General features: G+C 48.2%; 1 protein-coding gene across 1 annotated transcript in view; it reads right to left on the bottom strand.

Annotated features, from left to right (window-relative positions):
- Positions 1-2,116: 2,116 nt before the first annotated feature.
- LOC146026279 (coagulation factor XIII B chain-like) overlaps positions 2,117-17,042 on the bottom strand; it is a 269,367-nt gene continuing 254,441 nt past the window's right edge. Inside the window, exons 12-13 of the mRNA XM_083156812.1 lie at positions 11,451-11,648; positions 2,117-2,544 (exon numbers count right to left, since the gene is read on the bottom strand). Of these exons, the coding sequence (XP_083012938.1) occupies positions 2,540-2,544; positions 11,451-11,648 (203 nt within the window). The 3' untranslated portion in view covers positions 2,117-2,539. The remainder of the gene's footprint in view (positions 2,545-11,450; positions 11,649-17,042) is intronic.

The following is a 17,042-nucleotide window of genomic DNA, read 5'->3' as shown; positions in this document are numbered from 1 at the left end:
GTGTTGTGTCTTTGTGCAATGTTTAAGTGTGTGTTTTGTGTATTGTACTGTTTTTGGGTGTGTGTTGTAGTGAATGTTGGTGTGTGTTGTACTGTGAGTGGTGTGTTATGTGTGTGTGTGTTGTGTTGTGTGTATATCTGCCGAATGTGTAAGTTTGTGAGGTGCGCTACGTATATATGTGTGTGTAGTGTGCTGTGCATATCCTGGCAATGTTTAAGTGTGTGTGTTCTCAGTGGCGTAGCTTGGTTTGGGGCGCCCCCCGCCGTTAATGGGGGGGCGCCTCCCCCCCTCCCCGCCGGCCTCCCCACCCCCACCGTTAATGGGGGGGGCACCTCCCCACCCCGGCCGCCGGTGCCACCCCCCCCATCGCCGCAGGCTTACCTGTCTGCGTGTCCCGGCTCCCCTCCTGGCTTCAATTAATAATTCTATGCAGACGGACCACGATAAAATGGCCGCCCCCATACCGCAAACAGTTTCAGAGAACTGTCTGCTTTATGGGGCGGCCATTTTTTATGGGGCGGCCATTTTTTATGGGGCGGCTATTTTATCGTGGTCCGTCTCCATTGAATTGATTGAAGCCAGGAGTTGTGTGTTTATTGTACTGTTTTGGGGGGTGTGTTGTAGTGTGTATGGATTTGTATTGTACTGCATGCGGTGTGTTTCCAGCGATTTCAGCCCCTTTCTCCCCCGTGTGTACACAGCTTAAGTGTGTGAGGTGCTCTACGTATAAATGTGTGTGTTGTGTGCTATGTGTGTGTATGTGGTGTACTGTGTGTGTGTGTGCATGTACAATGTGTACGTGTGTGTGTTATGTGTGGTCTATGTATATCCTCAATTATTTCCTAATTGTTTAAAGCCTTCACCATAATGTTAAAATGTGTCTGTCATACTCAATGACAGCAATGAAATCAGGTGTGGAGTTGTTCCTTCGTACACGGTTTCCCAGATCGTCGATCTTTTCCCCAGATCATCAATGAAGGAAAATTAAAACTTGGTGTTTTTTAAAATTCTAAGTGAAATTTCCCAAAAAAGGCTTCGAGGTGCACACCACCGGGTCCAGAGGTATCTTGTTGCCAAATTTGGTGTCTCTGAGTGCCACGGTGTGTCCGCAATGCGACGGACACGCACGCACACAAACACACACACACACACGCACACAGACTCTTCAACTTATTATATAGAAGATCATCAATAAAGGAAAATTAAAACTTGGTGTTTTTTTAAATTCTAAGTGAAATTTCCCAAAAACGGCTTCGAGGTGCACACCACCGGGTCCAGAGGTATCTTGTTGCCAAATTTGGTGTCTCTGAGTACCACGGTGTGTCCGCAATGCGACGGACACGCACGCACACACACACACACGCACACAGACTCTTCAACTTATTATATAGATATCCTTACGACATGTATTATAAGCAAACATTTTTATTGTAAGGATAATTTATGTTGGGAGCCAAGTAACCTACCAGTATATTTATGGATTATGGGAGGAAACTGGAGTGCCCAGAGGAAACCCACGCAAGCACAGCGAGAATATAAAAACTCCACCCAGAGAATATACAAACTCCACACACATTAGTTTGATGGTAATCAAACCATGACCCCAGTGGTGTGAGGCAAACAGGGCCAGTGGCGTAACTATAGCCCCGCAGACCCCACGGTCGTGGGAAGGAGCTGATTAAGTGTGGGCGCCGGGGGTTTGTGGGGCTATCATGCGCTGCACTGCTGCTGGGGCCCCTCTGTTCACCGCCGCCACTGCCGCCGGAATCCTCAAATCTACTTGTCTCTTGTCTGCTGTCCCGGGTGGCTCTCCTCCATGCAGGCTTGTAAATGAAAATTACCCTCAAAATGGCCTCCTCTAGCATTCTCAAAAATGGTCTGCTGTTAGGGGGCGGCCATTTTTTGACAGTAATTTTCATTAACAAGCCTGCATGGAGGAGAGCCACCCGGAACCCCAGACAAGAGACAAGTAGATCTGCTGGTCCCGGCGGCGGGGAGCAGAGGGGTAAGAAGCAGGGTTGAGGACGGGCTTTATTTTAAGGGGAGGAGGGGGGGGGGGGTTACTTGACAGGTGAGTGTAAATACCAATAGCAAGACACAGATCTGACACAGTACGCACAGTTGGTTCTCCGTTTTATTGTTTAGGATTCCCTATGGCAAAATTTAAAAAGAGAATTTTTGACAAAATGATTACAGTATATCTGAGTATTACAGTGCATTGGAATTATTTTCCTAAATAAATCTATTATACACATGCTACATTGTCATATTCTTGCAAGAAAACAGAAAAGCAGCCAATTTAAAAAAGCATATACAGTATATACTTTATGTTGGGTATAGCATTTAAAAAAAAAAAAAGCAATCTATTTCTAATCAGGACATCTTCATTTTCTATTATTAATGTGGGTGCACAAATCAGGAAAGCACAATATCAAGTGTTATTTCTCACACACGGAGAATATATTTTCCAGGAACCATGTTAGAATGCAGAACAGCATCTCTCCGATGTTGTACATTGTACATGGAAATCGTAACATTTTCATTCTGCAAAAAAGGAACATAAATGATTTATTGTAATACATTTAGGGATGAAGTAATATGAAGAAAACAATTCCCAAGTAATACATTTAGACAAAATCAGAACATGGGTAGTGATTTATAAATGCTTGCAAACCCAGATTTTCATAAGTGAAATATTGGTAACCTGCAAATGCATCTGTCATGATGCACATGTGCTGCCATGGTCGTGCGATGTTGGTCACGGAGAGTATTGACAGTAAGAGACAAGTTGTAGGTGGCAATGCAAGAGCAGGGCAGGCGACAGGGGGGGTCAAGGGGGACAAGTGTAATGGGCCCCAGAGATCTGAAGGGCCCCAGAGTTTCCATGCCCTGGCATGGACACTGCCTGTACTAGCTGGCCTGTCAGTGACCTTTGGGGCCCGACCGTTACTGTGCACCATCTGTTTTTGGCTGAGTCTGACTGACTCACGGTGTGCCACTGCCATCTACTGTGTGTGCGCCCTGTCACTCGGCACGCAGAGCCATCTATTCTGGGGTAGCAGGTGCACAGCCGGACCCCTCGCAGGTGCTGTGGACTCAGTCTCTGGCTCCTGTACTTTTACTGCGCATGCGCGAGTCATCTGTTCCGCACTCTGTGAATGACCTGCCCAGCCTGCTCATAGTGCTCAGCGTTCTTTTGTGAAAGTGACAGGCCAGCAGCAGCCAGAAGACAGCAGGAAGCAGCAGCCAGGAGCCAAACCAGCAGATCTGAGCATGAAAGCAGGATCTGGAGCAGCGAAAGGTTAAATGAGACTCATGCAGAAGAGCATTGTGTGGATTTGGGATTAGGTGGGGGGCAGATTTCTGTTGCCGGCCCTGTACGGGAGTGATGGTAAAAATGCATGTATGTCGTGACCATTATTGGAGTGTGTTGAAGCCTCTCATCCCTTATGCAGTAGGATAGGCTCTGGCATCTCACTTCCTGTGGCCAGGGCTGCCGACAGGGGGGGTCTATGGAGACAAGTGTCCTGGGCTCAGAAAGGAGGGGAGGGCCCACAGCACCCCCCTGCCTCATCACTACACAGCTGCCGGCAGCAGCCGGGCCCTATCCTCTGGCCGGCGGCCTCCAATCCCCATCACATCGGTGGGAGGACCACTCAATTTTTTGGGAGCCTCCCCGCCATTCCAGAATGTTAAGCAAGTATGTCTTAAGGGGTTCGAAAATGGGTATTGGTGGCAGTATGGGGGGGGGGGGGGGGCAGGGGGGCAGTAGGTTGAACCTTTGCCTAGGGTGCTGAGAAGCCTTGCACCGGCCCTGTGTAGAACCATTTTCAGAACTGGCTGTCTCAGGAGGCCATCATAGAAGCAACTTTTTTGTGTTTACCTTATTTTTAAAGAAAATGTAGTTGAGAAAAAAATTCAAAATTGGTAAAGCAATAAGAATCCAAGGTACTTGTGTAGTTTCACGGCACCACCGTGCGCACAGTCTGTGTTTGAAACTTGGCAGCTTGCCAGACTCTGTGTTTAACTGTGCGCGTGCCGCTCTAGCTGTTCTCAGTGCAGCGCGTGCCTGATTTACATATGTAATCTACGTTAGCTGACAGGTCACTGTGGTACTTGTAGTTCCACAGTGAAATAGACAGTCCTGCACACCGCTGACAACAGGGGCATGTAAACTGGACACCCCGGCACACCGCTAACGTACAGGGCTTCTAAACTAGACACCCCGGCACACGCTAAAATTTAGACGCTAAAGCGTCTAAATCCAGACTCCCTGGAAACCGTTAAGAAGGGGGCATCTACATAGGGGTGCACTGTGCAAAACACTCTTAAACCTGTTCACAATGACACTAGTCGACGTAACAACAGTTAATTCCACTATACACGCCACGCCGAAGTGTGGCGAGCGCAGCAAGCCCCACGAGGGGACGCGGTACGCGTCCGACCGACCTTTTCATACCCCCACTATCCACGTCGGCGTGGAGTTGATTTTATAAAGTGTGGCGAGCGCATCGAGCCACTAAGCCCGAAGCGTGGCGAGCGCAGCGAGCCACGCGTGGGGACGCGGATTACTTCACAGGTATACGCTCGCCACACTTTATAAAATCAACTCCACGCCGACGTGGATATTGGGGGTATGAAAAGGTCGGTCGGACGGGTACCGCGTCGCCACGCTTCGGGGTGGCATGGATAGTGGAATTAACAAGGTTGACAGCTGTTACGTCGACTAGTTTAGCGTCTAAATTTTAGCGTGTGCCGGGGTGCAGGGAGTCTTGATTTAGACGCTTTAGTGTCTAAATTTTAGCGTGTGCCGGGGTGTCTAGTTTAGAAGCCCCGTACGTTAGCGGTGTGCCGGGGTGTCCAGTTTACATGCCCTCGTTGTCAGTGGTGTGCAGGACTGTCTATTTCACTGTGGAACTACAAGTACCCGGCGGCGGGCATCTCAGTAGGTCAGGCTGCGGCGTCAGAGGTCGCGCGGCCTGCGGGTGTGTGTCTCAGTGGTGTGGTGGGGGCTGCTCCCCTTGCGGGGACTGAGCCTGCTCTACCGGATCAGGGGGGATTTATTGGCAGTACCGCTCCAGGAGGCGGGGGAAAGGGGGAAATGATGTGCTTGGTGGTCTGGGGACCTCTCACCCTCAGGGAGTGGTTGTGTCACGGGAGTGGGGGCAGGGTGCTCCAGGGGCAGCTGCAGCAGCCAATCAGGCTGGTTTTGTTTATGTGGATCCCAGGGCCCCTGGCAGTGTGAGTATTAGCGGGGTCAGCCAGCTCCCCCCAACCTTAGGGTTTAATCCCATGGGCAGCCAGGTTTTCCCTATAGGCCGCTCTGATAGGGCAATGGGTTTTAATTCATTGTGGAATACTGTGGGTTATTCATCAGCGCCGCCTGCTGGCTCTGGGGGGCTGGGTCAGATGGTGTATTCCAGGAGCACCTTGGCAACGTCAGTCCACATGCAGGGTCCCCCTCTCAGGGCGCAACCCATGGCATCCTGGGGGGGGGGGGGTTGTCTACACCTTCATGGCAGGTTCCCCATTCAGTGTCATCAGCTCAGGGTTCCCCTTTCGTGGGTTTCCCTGGACAATGGGCGCCCCCTGGTTCCCCTTATTTTCAGCCACCTGCAGGTGGAGGTTATGGGGCATGGCCGCAGGTTGCACCTTGGAGGCAACAAGGGGTTCTGGGGGTGTCTCCGCAATACTCTGCAGGTTTTCAGGGTGTTCCCACCAGTCAGCCGCTGTTGTGGTCCACGGGGGCGCAGGCTTACAGCCCACATAGTTCTGGCGGGCAAGTTTGGTAGCAGGGTTTCGGCTCTTCGGGTCCCTGGCAGGGTCAAAGGTTGGCAGGAATGTCTATGTCTAACATTGGGAGTGGTGCTCCGGGGCCACAGAATGTATTTTCCCCATTGGGGGTTCCTCCTCTGCCTAGGGGCCCCCCGCCCAGTGCCACGGTGTCAGTGCCACCTCCCCCACCTGTGGCCTCGCCGGTGGGGTCACGAGGTGGGGGTAGTTTGTTGTCTTCTCCCCCCCCCCCGTTGTTTGTTCACAGGATACGAGCGTCCAGGCGTCAATGGTGATTTCCAGGAGAAGGAGTCAGGAAGCCAGAGAGGAGTCGAGGGCGGCGGCAGGGATAACATCAGTTGGTTTCGGGTTGGCCGTTGCGGCCGACGAAGCTCCAGGGACGTCGAGTGCTGGTGAGTGTGCAGTTCCTTATTCCTCATGTGATTCGTCTGATAGCGATAGTACTAGCGTGGGGTCTGGCTAGGCTCATTGCACGTCATGTAGCGAAGGCAACAGCTAAGGATAAAGTCGCTGTTTCTGCTCCGCCTCCTCCGCAGCCCCCTTTGTTTACTGAAATGGTGCATTGCGCTAATACCGCGGTGACGAGGGGTCTTCGAAAGAGGATGAGGGAGAAGATTAGGAAGGGGAAATTTGTTGACATGTTCACCCTTACAGAGGACATGAGACAGGCCTTTGATAAGGCTAAAAAGGCTGATGGTATTGGGGAAAATGCATTCTGGAATTTTCACCAGTGGTTGAGGGGTTTTCTGGTTTTCGCAGCCTGTTATGCGGAAACCAGGCCTGCCGAGTATCCTAACGTGGTGAAATATTTGTTTTTGGTGCATTAAATGTACCTAAAAACAAAGGGTTACTCCTGGAGGGATTACGATGAAAAGTTTTGCCGTAAACAGGATGGTAATGCTGTTCTGCCCATGTGGTTTAAGGATGTAGAGGTCTGGCTGGAGGTCACACAGCAGACCAAGCCCCCGGCGGAGGGGGTAGGTAAGAAAGCGACTGTGGCAGCGTCGCCAGTCACCAAAGTAGTGGGTAAAGGTAAATGCTTCGCATTCAATGATGGGAAGTGTAACAGGGGGGCGAACTGTCGTTTTCGTCACTCCTGCAGAGTCTGTGGGGCCAATCACTCGGCAAAGGACTGCACCGCGGGGAAGTCACAAGTAAGGCGTTCTCGCCGTTGGTGGTTTCCGAGCTGGGTAGGTGGCTCAGGGGGTACCCTGATGCCGCAGTGGCTCGTTTTTTGTATGAAGGTTTCAGTTCAGGTTTTCGGTTGCCCATTAAGGGCGCAGTTCATGTTGTGGCTTCAAGGAATTTGAAGTCCGCAAGGGATTTCCCTCACATTGTTAGGGAGAAAGTTTATGCGGAAATCAGGCTGGGACGCATGTGTGGCCCTTAGAAGGTTCCTCCTATTCAGAGATTGTGTATTTCCCCGGTGGGGGTGGTTCCCAAGAGCACCCCGGGTAAATTTAGATTAATACAGCATCTTTCTCACCCCCATGGTGGCTCGGTTAATGATGCGATACCGGAGGAGCTTTGCAAGGTTAAGTACCAGTTGTTTGAGGAGGCCCTTTGTTTGGTTCAGGATTGTGTGCGGAATGCATTAATGGCGAAGGTCGATATTGAGTCAGCTTTTAGGTTGCTCCCGATTCACCCGGATTCCGTGCGGTTTCTGGGTTTTAAATTAGGGGGGGAGTTCTTTGTTGATAGGTGTTTGCCTATGGGTTGTTCAGTGTCCTGCGCGTATTTTGAGAAGTTTAGCTGTTTTTTCCATTGGTGCATTCAGAGAGCTTCGGGTTGTCAGGGTATTGCACATTATCTTGATGATTTCCTGTTCGTAGGCCCTGAAAGTAGTTCAGTTTGCCAGAAGTTGTTGAAGACCACAGAACAGGTTTTAGGGGTGTTGGGGGTCCCTATCGCAGAAGATAAGACTGAGGGCCCCACACACTGTCTGTGTTATCTTGGGATTGAAATTGATACGGAGGAAGGTTGTTGCCGTTTACCGGTGGGTAAGGTGCAAAAATGGTAGGGCCTCATACAGGATTGTTTGGCGAAAAGGACAGTGCAGTTGAAGCAAGTTCAGTCCTTGCTTGGGTGTTTTAATTTTGCGTGTCGGGTGATCCCTATGGGGCGAGCCTTTAGCAGGAAGCTGGAGCGGGCAACTGCGGGGGTTGCTAGGCAACATCATTCGGTATATCTCTCTAGGGAGATCAGGGATGATTTGCGAACCTGGTCCTCTTTTTTGGAGTCATTTAACAGGGTGGTGTTTTGGCCAGCCCCCCCTTGCTTTAACAGTGCGTTATAGCTTTTCACTGATGCGTCGGGCAGTGTTGGTTTTGGAGCTTTCTTTGGCTTGGAGTGGTGCGTGGAGGGGTGGCCTGCCTCCTGGGTGGACAGGGGTTTCACTAGGAATTTGCTGCTGTTGGAATTGTTTCCGATTGTGGTGGCATTGGAGTTGTGGGCTCACGATTTAGCGGACAAGCAGGTTGTTTTTCGGTGTGATAACATGGGAGTGGTGCACACCATCAACAATCAAAGGACTTCGTGCCCTTTAGCCTTGCGGTTACTTAGGCATTTGGTCTTACAGTGTTTGCGTTTTAATGTGGTTTTCTCAGCCTGTCACGTTCCTGGCATTGATAATAAGATCGCAGATGCCCTGTCCCGTTTTCAGTGGGGTAGGTTTAGAGAATTGGTGCCGGGTGCCGCGGCTGTAGGTTTACCCTGCCCACCTTATATCTGGCAGATTGTTGAGTCGGTATAGTGGGATTGGCCAGGAACGCTTTGGCGCCTTCTACGCAGAAGGCTTATGATGCGGCTTGGAGGGATTGGCAGGAGTTTCTGCGTAGGTATGGTCAGGAAGGTGAGTCCTTGGAGGATAGGTTGTGTGCGTTTGCTTGGGAACACTTCAAGGCAGGAAGGGCAAAAGGGGCCATGTCCACTGCCCTTGCGGGCATTGCTTTTCATTCGCGTATAAGAGGTCAGGAAGACCCCACGCGGTCTTTTGTCTTGAAAAAGGCAATGAAAGGTTGGGCAAAGGCGGTTCTGGTGGGCAAGGATTCGCGGAGGCCTATCGATTTGGTTTTATTAAAGGAGTTAGTGCGGATCTTGGCAGAAGTGGCCGAGTCCGAGTTCGAAATCCTGCTGTTTCACGGGGTTTGTTTTGGCATTTTTTGGGGCATTTTGGGTTAGCGAGCTAGTTGCCAAGAGTAAGAGCGATGGTAAGTCTGGTTTGCTGTTCAGTGATGTTCAATTGCGCAGCGGAAGTGTGCTTTGCAAGATAGTTAGGTCCAAGACAGACCAAGTTGGAAAAGGTAGGTGGGTTGCGTTACAAGCACAGAGCGAGTCGGAGATTTGCCCAGTCCAGTTGGCGCAGGCTTATTTGGGGATCCGCCCCGTGGGGGTTGGGGGTCAGTTTTTGTTGCATGAAGACAAGTCTGCACTGTCTAAGTTTCAATTTGCAGCTGTGTTAAAACGTTGTCTGAGTGCGTTGGGGCTTCCGCCTCATGAGTATGGTACCCATTCCTTTCGGATTGGTTCAGTTACACAGGCTGCGGCAGCTGGGTTGTCCCCAGGGGCGATCCAGGCGCTAGGCCGGTGGAAGTCTGATTCATATAAAAGTTACGTTAGATTGGATAAATTGTAGTTGCGCCTGTTGCGCCAACCCTAAAACGTAGTTTACTCCTGGTTTTTGAACGAAAGCGTTCAGGAATCGTGGGTGTGAAGGTTGCTTTTACTTTTTCCTCCGAGGGGGCCTAAATTCAATTGGCAAACCAAGGTCCACGGGAGGTTTTTTAAGTTTTCTCCTTCACATGGGTTGAATATTTAAGTTTGTGTGCTTTGATAAGTTACTGACGGTAAGGATTCTTCTTTTTTCAGTTTCAATGGAATCTTTGGGACAGATATGGCTCATTGGCCATTCCTTTATTTACTGGGCAGGGAGGCACCCAATGGGGAGGAGGTCACATGACTATTTAGGAAACAGGACAGTCAGGTGGATAGGTGTAAGAGGCATGCGCTGGGGAGAATTCTTGAATGAACTTTTCAGGCATGAGATGAATTGGGGTCATCCCCAGTGGTTGGTCGTCCACCTGGGTGGCAACGACATGGGGATGGTCAAGGGCATAGACCTGATTTTAAGCATCAAGTCTGATCTGGTGGCCGTCCGGGCTCATTGGCCCGAAGTGAGAATAGTTTGGTCCGAAATTATCCCTCGGTTCCATTGGCGGGGAGCTGTCCGGACCTCAGCTATTGAGAAAGCACGGAAAAAGGTGAATTCAGCTGTAGGCGTCTTTTTGTCAGGGCTATGGGCGGTAGAGTGGTGAGACATCCTTCACTTGTGTTGGACAACGTGAGATATTATAGAGAGGATGGGGTGCATCTTTCCCCTGCGGGAAACTGCATGTTTCTTGAGGACATCTTCCGTTTGTGGGCTTGAGTAGTGGGGGTCTTTATTCCCAGATAGTTATATTTTCTTTTGGGGATGGCGGCTGCGGTTGGTTAACCTTGTTGTGGCGGGAAGTCCGTATGAGTTATTTGGTGTCGTCTCATTTATTTTAGATAAGGGTTTTATTAATAAATAATGTAAAGGTATTTAAGTTATGGGCTACTTAAATTGGCTGAGGGCTGCTTAAGCCAGAAGCCATATAAGAGCCCTGACTTAGGTCACAGAAAGTTCAGCAGAGAGAAAAAACTTAGGCTAGTCTGTTCTGCCTGGATACAAGCTGGTGAACAGGCAGGGACCTATCAGGAGGTTAGTGGGAGTAGTCAGAAGTAGGTTATATAAGCCAGGTGATCATGTGACCTCTTCCTGCTTTTACCATTTTGAAGCCCTCCCTCCCACCCTATTTATCAGGCTCATCGGGGGGATGGTTCATCCCTATGAGCGGTGGTTTTTGCAGAAGTGTTTTGCAAATTTTTTTATTTTTGTGGCTTTCCAGCCAGTATGGCGGGAAAACGCTACCAGCCAGCGGTCAAAAGGGGGCACAAGCGGTCATCGTGGGGCACCACCCCTTTCGTAGGACGGCGGGTGGTCCTTCCCATGCGGGTGGACAGGGGGCGTTCCCCTGCGGGACCGTCCGCTAAGGGCTCAGCCAGGTTAAGGGGTGGTGAGACCCTCACGGTGCAGGTTGTGCCATTAGGAGGCGGTGGTGAACCTCTCCTGCAGTTCTGTTTACGTATTTCAAGTTGACTGGGCTGGCGTGTTGGTAGCGGCTTAGTCTTTGCCATCCTCCAACCTTTAGTTTAAAGTTAGGGACTCGATATCCAAATTTAAATCCCAAATTTACTAGTTTAGCTTACAAGGTCTTCAATAAATATTCCTCTGACCTTTTTAAACTTAACTCTTGGTGTCAGTGTGGTTATTTCTTGTCCGTGTGAGTTATTTGGTGTCGTCTCATTTATTTTAGATAAGGGTTTTAATAATAAATAATGTAAAGGTATTTAAGTTATGGGCTACTTATGAGACATATGTAGAACTCAAATGCAAAGTCTGGAATCTGATTCCTAGAGGAGAAGGTGGTCCCTTAGGTAATGCGGCCCATAAGGGATTTCTCTGCATCCTTGTGGACCAGTCCCACCTTGTTGTAAATAACTGATTCCTTTCAGTGACAGAGGAACCCGTTTATTATTTGTGCATATTAGTTTTTGATGGACACATTGGTACTTACCACTCTTGAGACATTTAGGATATTGTATCACTCCTTCTTTGCACTGTTGTCTCATAGCAATGCCAGGGGGCTGCACATATCCTGCTTTACAAGTAAATTCTAAAAAATCATTATGTGCACTGTATATCTTGGGGTCAGGTTTCGACTTAATATATATATTATTTTCATCCATTTCATTTTTTGTTGTAGTACACGGCTCTAAATAAAACAACACAAACAAATGTCAAATCAATAACATTTAATACACAGACCAGCTGAGGATTATTAACTGTATCTCTAAAACTTGATAACAAAAAAAAGTGTTGATTTGATTGTGTCCAAATAATACAAATATACTTTGCTGTGTCTGCCCTGAACTGCACTCCAAGAAGCGTGTTTCCTAGTTGTTATAAAAGAGAATAATACTCTAAGAATACACTTATTTTGGGGTGTGAATTATTAGATAGACTGTCAATAGGTGGACATGCAATAGATTGACAAGGTCAAAAGGTCAACAAAAAGGTAGATCCATGAAAAGGTTGACATGAGTTTTTCACATTTTGTAATATCGATGTCCACCATTGTCGACCCCAATTAGGGTAACACATACCCGTGCATGGATTTATTCGCTCGCTATGCTTTGGGTCTGGTGCCTCACTCCACTACCGCTTCATTCAGCACACTTTACCATTTCCAGTTGTCGTCCAGGTGGCTAGTAAAGAATAAAAAAAGTCAAAATAATTGTGAAAAAATCATGTTGATTTTTTCATGTGTCTACCTTCTTCATATTGACCTTTTGACCATGTCTACTTTTTTACCCTTTTGGTGTCAACCTATTGACTGTCTATCCACACACTGTAGATCTAGTTGGAACCACTTATTTCTAACAGTGACGCAGCATATATACAATATTATTAGCTGTGTGGTGTTACATCCTAAATGCGTGCATGATATGTACCGTAATATCTTTCTACTGTAACATAATTATTACTATTATTGTTGGTACAACCATTTATTCCTTCTCTTTTCAAAAGTAAAACAAGTGACATATTATTTTAGCTGGGTTGTGCCTGTCTGAAACAACAACAAAAGGAATTATTTATAATCGCGCTCAATTCAAATAGTTACGTGTCCTGATGTAAAGTGAAGATTTACAAATTGTTCTGATGGTTCTTGTGATGATTTTCATATATGAACGAATAAAAACAAGAATATACATAGTGTAGTACTTCAAAACAAATAAATAAATAAAGATAAAAAGTCAATCTCCTAAAGGGTCAAAGTTCCTTCTGGTAAGGGATTGTGCAGTAAATCCTCAACTGGGGTCACCCTCTGTGCAAAAACGATTCAAGGATGCTTACAGAAAGCTTACATTGAATACTCAATAATCACACATATAAAGGTATCTTTATAAGCTCACATGAATGCTTACATCTCCCAGATGTTGTATCCTCCCATAATGGTTTCTTTGTTGTGAGGTCAAAACAAGGACCAAAGTGCCACGTAGACTTATTCTTAAAAAAAATGTATTCTCTTTTACTAATATAAGAGTATATCAAGGAGCATAAAATATAATCTCCAGATTAAAAGTCATAAAACCCCAACTTGTTTCAACAATCATATGTCTTTTTCAAGGTGTGTAATTTAAGTCTGCCTGGTCTGATATTTATACCAACACTGATTAGAGATGTGCGGCGGCCACTTTTTCGGGTTTTGGTTTTGGTTTTGGATCTGGATCTCCCTTTGTGTTTTGGATCTGGATTGGTTTTGGCAAAACCACCCTTGTGGGTTTTGGTTTTGGTTTTGGATCTGGATTTTTATGAAAAAATGCTAAAAATGGCTAAAATAACAGAATTTGGGCCTGTTTTTGCCCCTAAAGTATTATTGACCTCAATAACATTAGTTTCCACTCATTTCTAGTCAATTTTGATCACTTCCCAGCTTACAAAATTGTTTTCATTTACTGTAGTTGGGCCAAAAGGGTATACCGAGGTAGCTGGATGACTAAGCTAAGCGACAGCAGTCGGCATCACATACATGTGGACCTTACACTTCCAACCTGGCAGAGCGGCACTGCAGGGGCAGACAGGGTGGCAGTTTAATAAACTATCCCAAAAAAAGATAAATGCTCTAAACAGCAAATACAAAGAGGTATCAGCCTTGTCATGACTGGTGGTAGCAGCTTCAGCACTCCCACTATTTCCTCCTCCATCATCCTCCAAAAATGTGTTTTTATTTTATTTATTACTTTTATTTATTTTTCTTACTTTACACTGGACACAGCCTGTCACACTGGACACTGCCCCTGGACACAGCCCCTGGACACTGCCCCTAGACACTGGACACAGCCTGTCACCCTGGACACAGCCCCTGGACAATGGACACAGCCTCTGGACACAGCTCCTGTACACTGGACACAGCCCCTGGACAATGGACACGCTGGACACTGGATATATGCCATCACACAATGGTTAGATGTCACACTGGCCACTGGATATATGTCGTCACACTGGACACAGGATATATGTCGTCACACTGGACACAGGATATATGTCGTCACACTGGACACTGGATATATGTCGTCACACTGGACAATGGATATATGTCGTCACACTGGAAACTGGATATATGTCGTCACACTGGACACAAGATATATGTCGTCACACTGGACACAGGATATATGTCGTCACACTGGACACTGGATATATGTCGTCACACTGGACAATGGATATATGTCGTCACACTGGACAATGGATATATGTCACGCTGGACACAGGATATATGCCGGCACACATTACATGTCACACTGGACACAGGATATATGTTGTGACTTGTGACACTGGACACATGATACTGTATATTGTCGTCACACTGGCCACTGGATATATGTCGTCACACTGGACACAGGATATATGTCGTCACACTGGACAATGGATATATGTCACGCTGGACACAGGATATATGTCGTCACACTGGACACAGGATATATGTCGTCACACTGGAGACTGGATATATGTCGTCACACTGGACACAGGATATATGTCGTCACACTGGACACAGGATATATGTTGTCACACTGGACACTGGATATATGTCGTCACACTGGACAATGGATATATGTCACGCTGGACACAGGATATATGTCGTCACACTGGACACAGGATATATGTCGTCACACTGGACACAGGATATATGTCGTCACAGTGGACACAGGATATATGTTGTCACACAGGACACAGGATATATATTGTCACACTGGACACAGGATATATGTCGTCACACAGGACACAGGATATATGTCGTCACACTGGACACAGGATATATGTCATCACACTGGACACTGGATATATGTCGTCACAGTGGACACAGGATATATGTCGTCACACTGGACAATGGATATATGTCACGCTGGACACAGGATATATGCCAGCACACATTACATGTCACACTGGACACAGTATATATGTTGTGACTTGTGACACTGGACACAGGATATATTGTCGTCACACTGGCCACTGGATATATGTCGTCACACTGGACACAGGATATATGTCGTCACACTGGACAATGGATATATGTTGTCACGCTGGACACAGGATATATGTCATCACACTGGACACAGGATATATGTCGTCACACTGGACACAGGATATATGTCGTCACAGTGGACACAGGATATATGTTGTCACACTGGACAATGGATATAGGTCACGCTGGACACAGGATATATGCCGGCACACATTACATGTCACACTGGACACAGGATATATGTTGTAACTTGTGACACTGGACACAGGATATATGTCGTCACACTGGACACAGGATATATGTCGTCACACTGGACACAGGATATGTCGTCAGTCGTCACACAGGACAGGACACAGGATATATGTCGTGAGTGACTTGTGACACTGGACAATAGATAAGATATAGGCCGTCACACTGGACACAGCCCCTTGTATTAATGCTGCCCCTGTACACAGTGTACTACTCAGCAGCACTGCAGCCCCTGTGTGTGAGCACTGCAGCACTGAGTTAGTTAAATCACAAAAAAAACACAGGGTTCAGGGCTAAATAAAATAAATCACAACACAGGGCTTAGGGCTAAATAAATCACATCAGGGCACAGGACAGCCCCTGGACAGTGGACACTGCAGCCCCTGCGTGTGAACACTGCAGCACCTAGTTAGTTAAATCACACTACAGGGCTCAGGCCACAAGTCTACAACACAGGGCAGTGAGGGCAGGTCACGGAGCACAGCACAGCACGGAGCACATGGCACGGAGCACAGCACAGGGCAGTGAGGGCAGGTCACGGAGCACAGTACAGCACGGAGCACATGGCACGGAGCACAGCACAGGGCAGTGAGGGCACAGGTCAGGTCACGGAGCACATGGCACAGAGCACAGCACGGAGCACACAGAGCTTCCCAACCACCCTCTTCCCTCTCCAAGATTGGAGTGAAGATGGCGGGCGCGCGTGCGTCTTTTATAAGATCCCGCTCCCGCGAGAATCCGACAGCGTGATGATGACGTTCGGCCTCGTTATTGGTCCGGAATTCAGGCGGGAACACCCGAGCCGGCTCGGATCTGGCCCGGATCCCCGATATTCGGATCTGTCGGATCTCGGGGATCCGGACCCGCTCATCTCTAACACTGATATTGGACTGCCCTGTAAAGGGGGTGGCCATCAATCACTGCAGATAACTTCATAACAGTATTTCTGCTTAATATAAGATCATGGTACAATCCAAATAGGTACTGATATCAAATTGTAGAACATATATATCAAATTGTAAAACATATGGTACTCTTTACCTAGCAGGGCGCCCATCGCGGGCATCGCATGTACATCGCATGCCATTTGCGATGCGACCGATGCGATGCCCGCGATTTTCCATTGAAACCCATGTTAAAATGTAAATCGCGTCGGTCGCATCGCATGTGGCCAAAAAAACGCATGCATTGCAACCGACGCGATTACCGCGATTTTACATAGGGAACGATGTTAAATGGGTCAATTGACCCGATTTAACATTGGGAACAATGTTAAATGGCCCACAGACCCCAAATAGCCACCCTGGGCACCCCCAATTGTTAACGGCACCCCACGATCAACGTGGTGCGGTACGCGTCCTCCGACCTTTTCGTACCCCCACTATCCACGTCGGCGAATAGATACTGTAGTGTGGCGAGCGCAGCGAGCCACCGAGCCCGAAGCGTGGCGAGCGCAGCGAGCACCGCGAGGGGACGCGGATACCTTCACAGGTAAACCCGTCCCTTCGCGGGCTTCACAGGTATCCGCGTCCCCTCGCGGGGCTCGCTGCACTCGCCACGCTTCGGGCTCGGTGGCTCGCTGCGCTCACCACACTATCTATTCTCAACTCCACGCCGACGTGGATAGTGGGGGTATGAAAAGGTCGGAGGACGCGTACCACCGCCCCTCGCGGGCTCGCTGCGCTTGCCACGCTTCGGGTTCACGTTGATCGTGGGGTGGCGTTAACAATTGGGGGTGCCCAGGGTGGCTATTTGGGGTCTGTGGGCCATTTAACATTGTTCCCAATGTTAAATCGGGTCAATTGACTCATTTAACATTGTTCCCTATGTAAAATC

The sequence above is a fragment of the Crinia signifera genome, chromosome 8, assembly GCF_055691185.1.
Source record: "Crinia signifera chromosome 8, ASM5569118v1, whole genome shotgun sequence".
In the NCBI taxonomy this organism is placed as follows: Eukaryota; Metazoa; Chordata; class Amphibia; order Anura; family Myobatrachidae; genus Crinia; species Crinia signifera.
The sequence above is the reverse complement of the archived record's forward strand: the minus strand, read 5'-3'. Positions and strand labels throughout refer to the sequence as shown.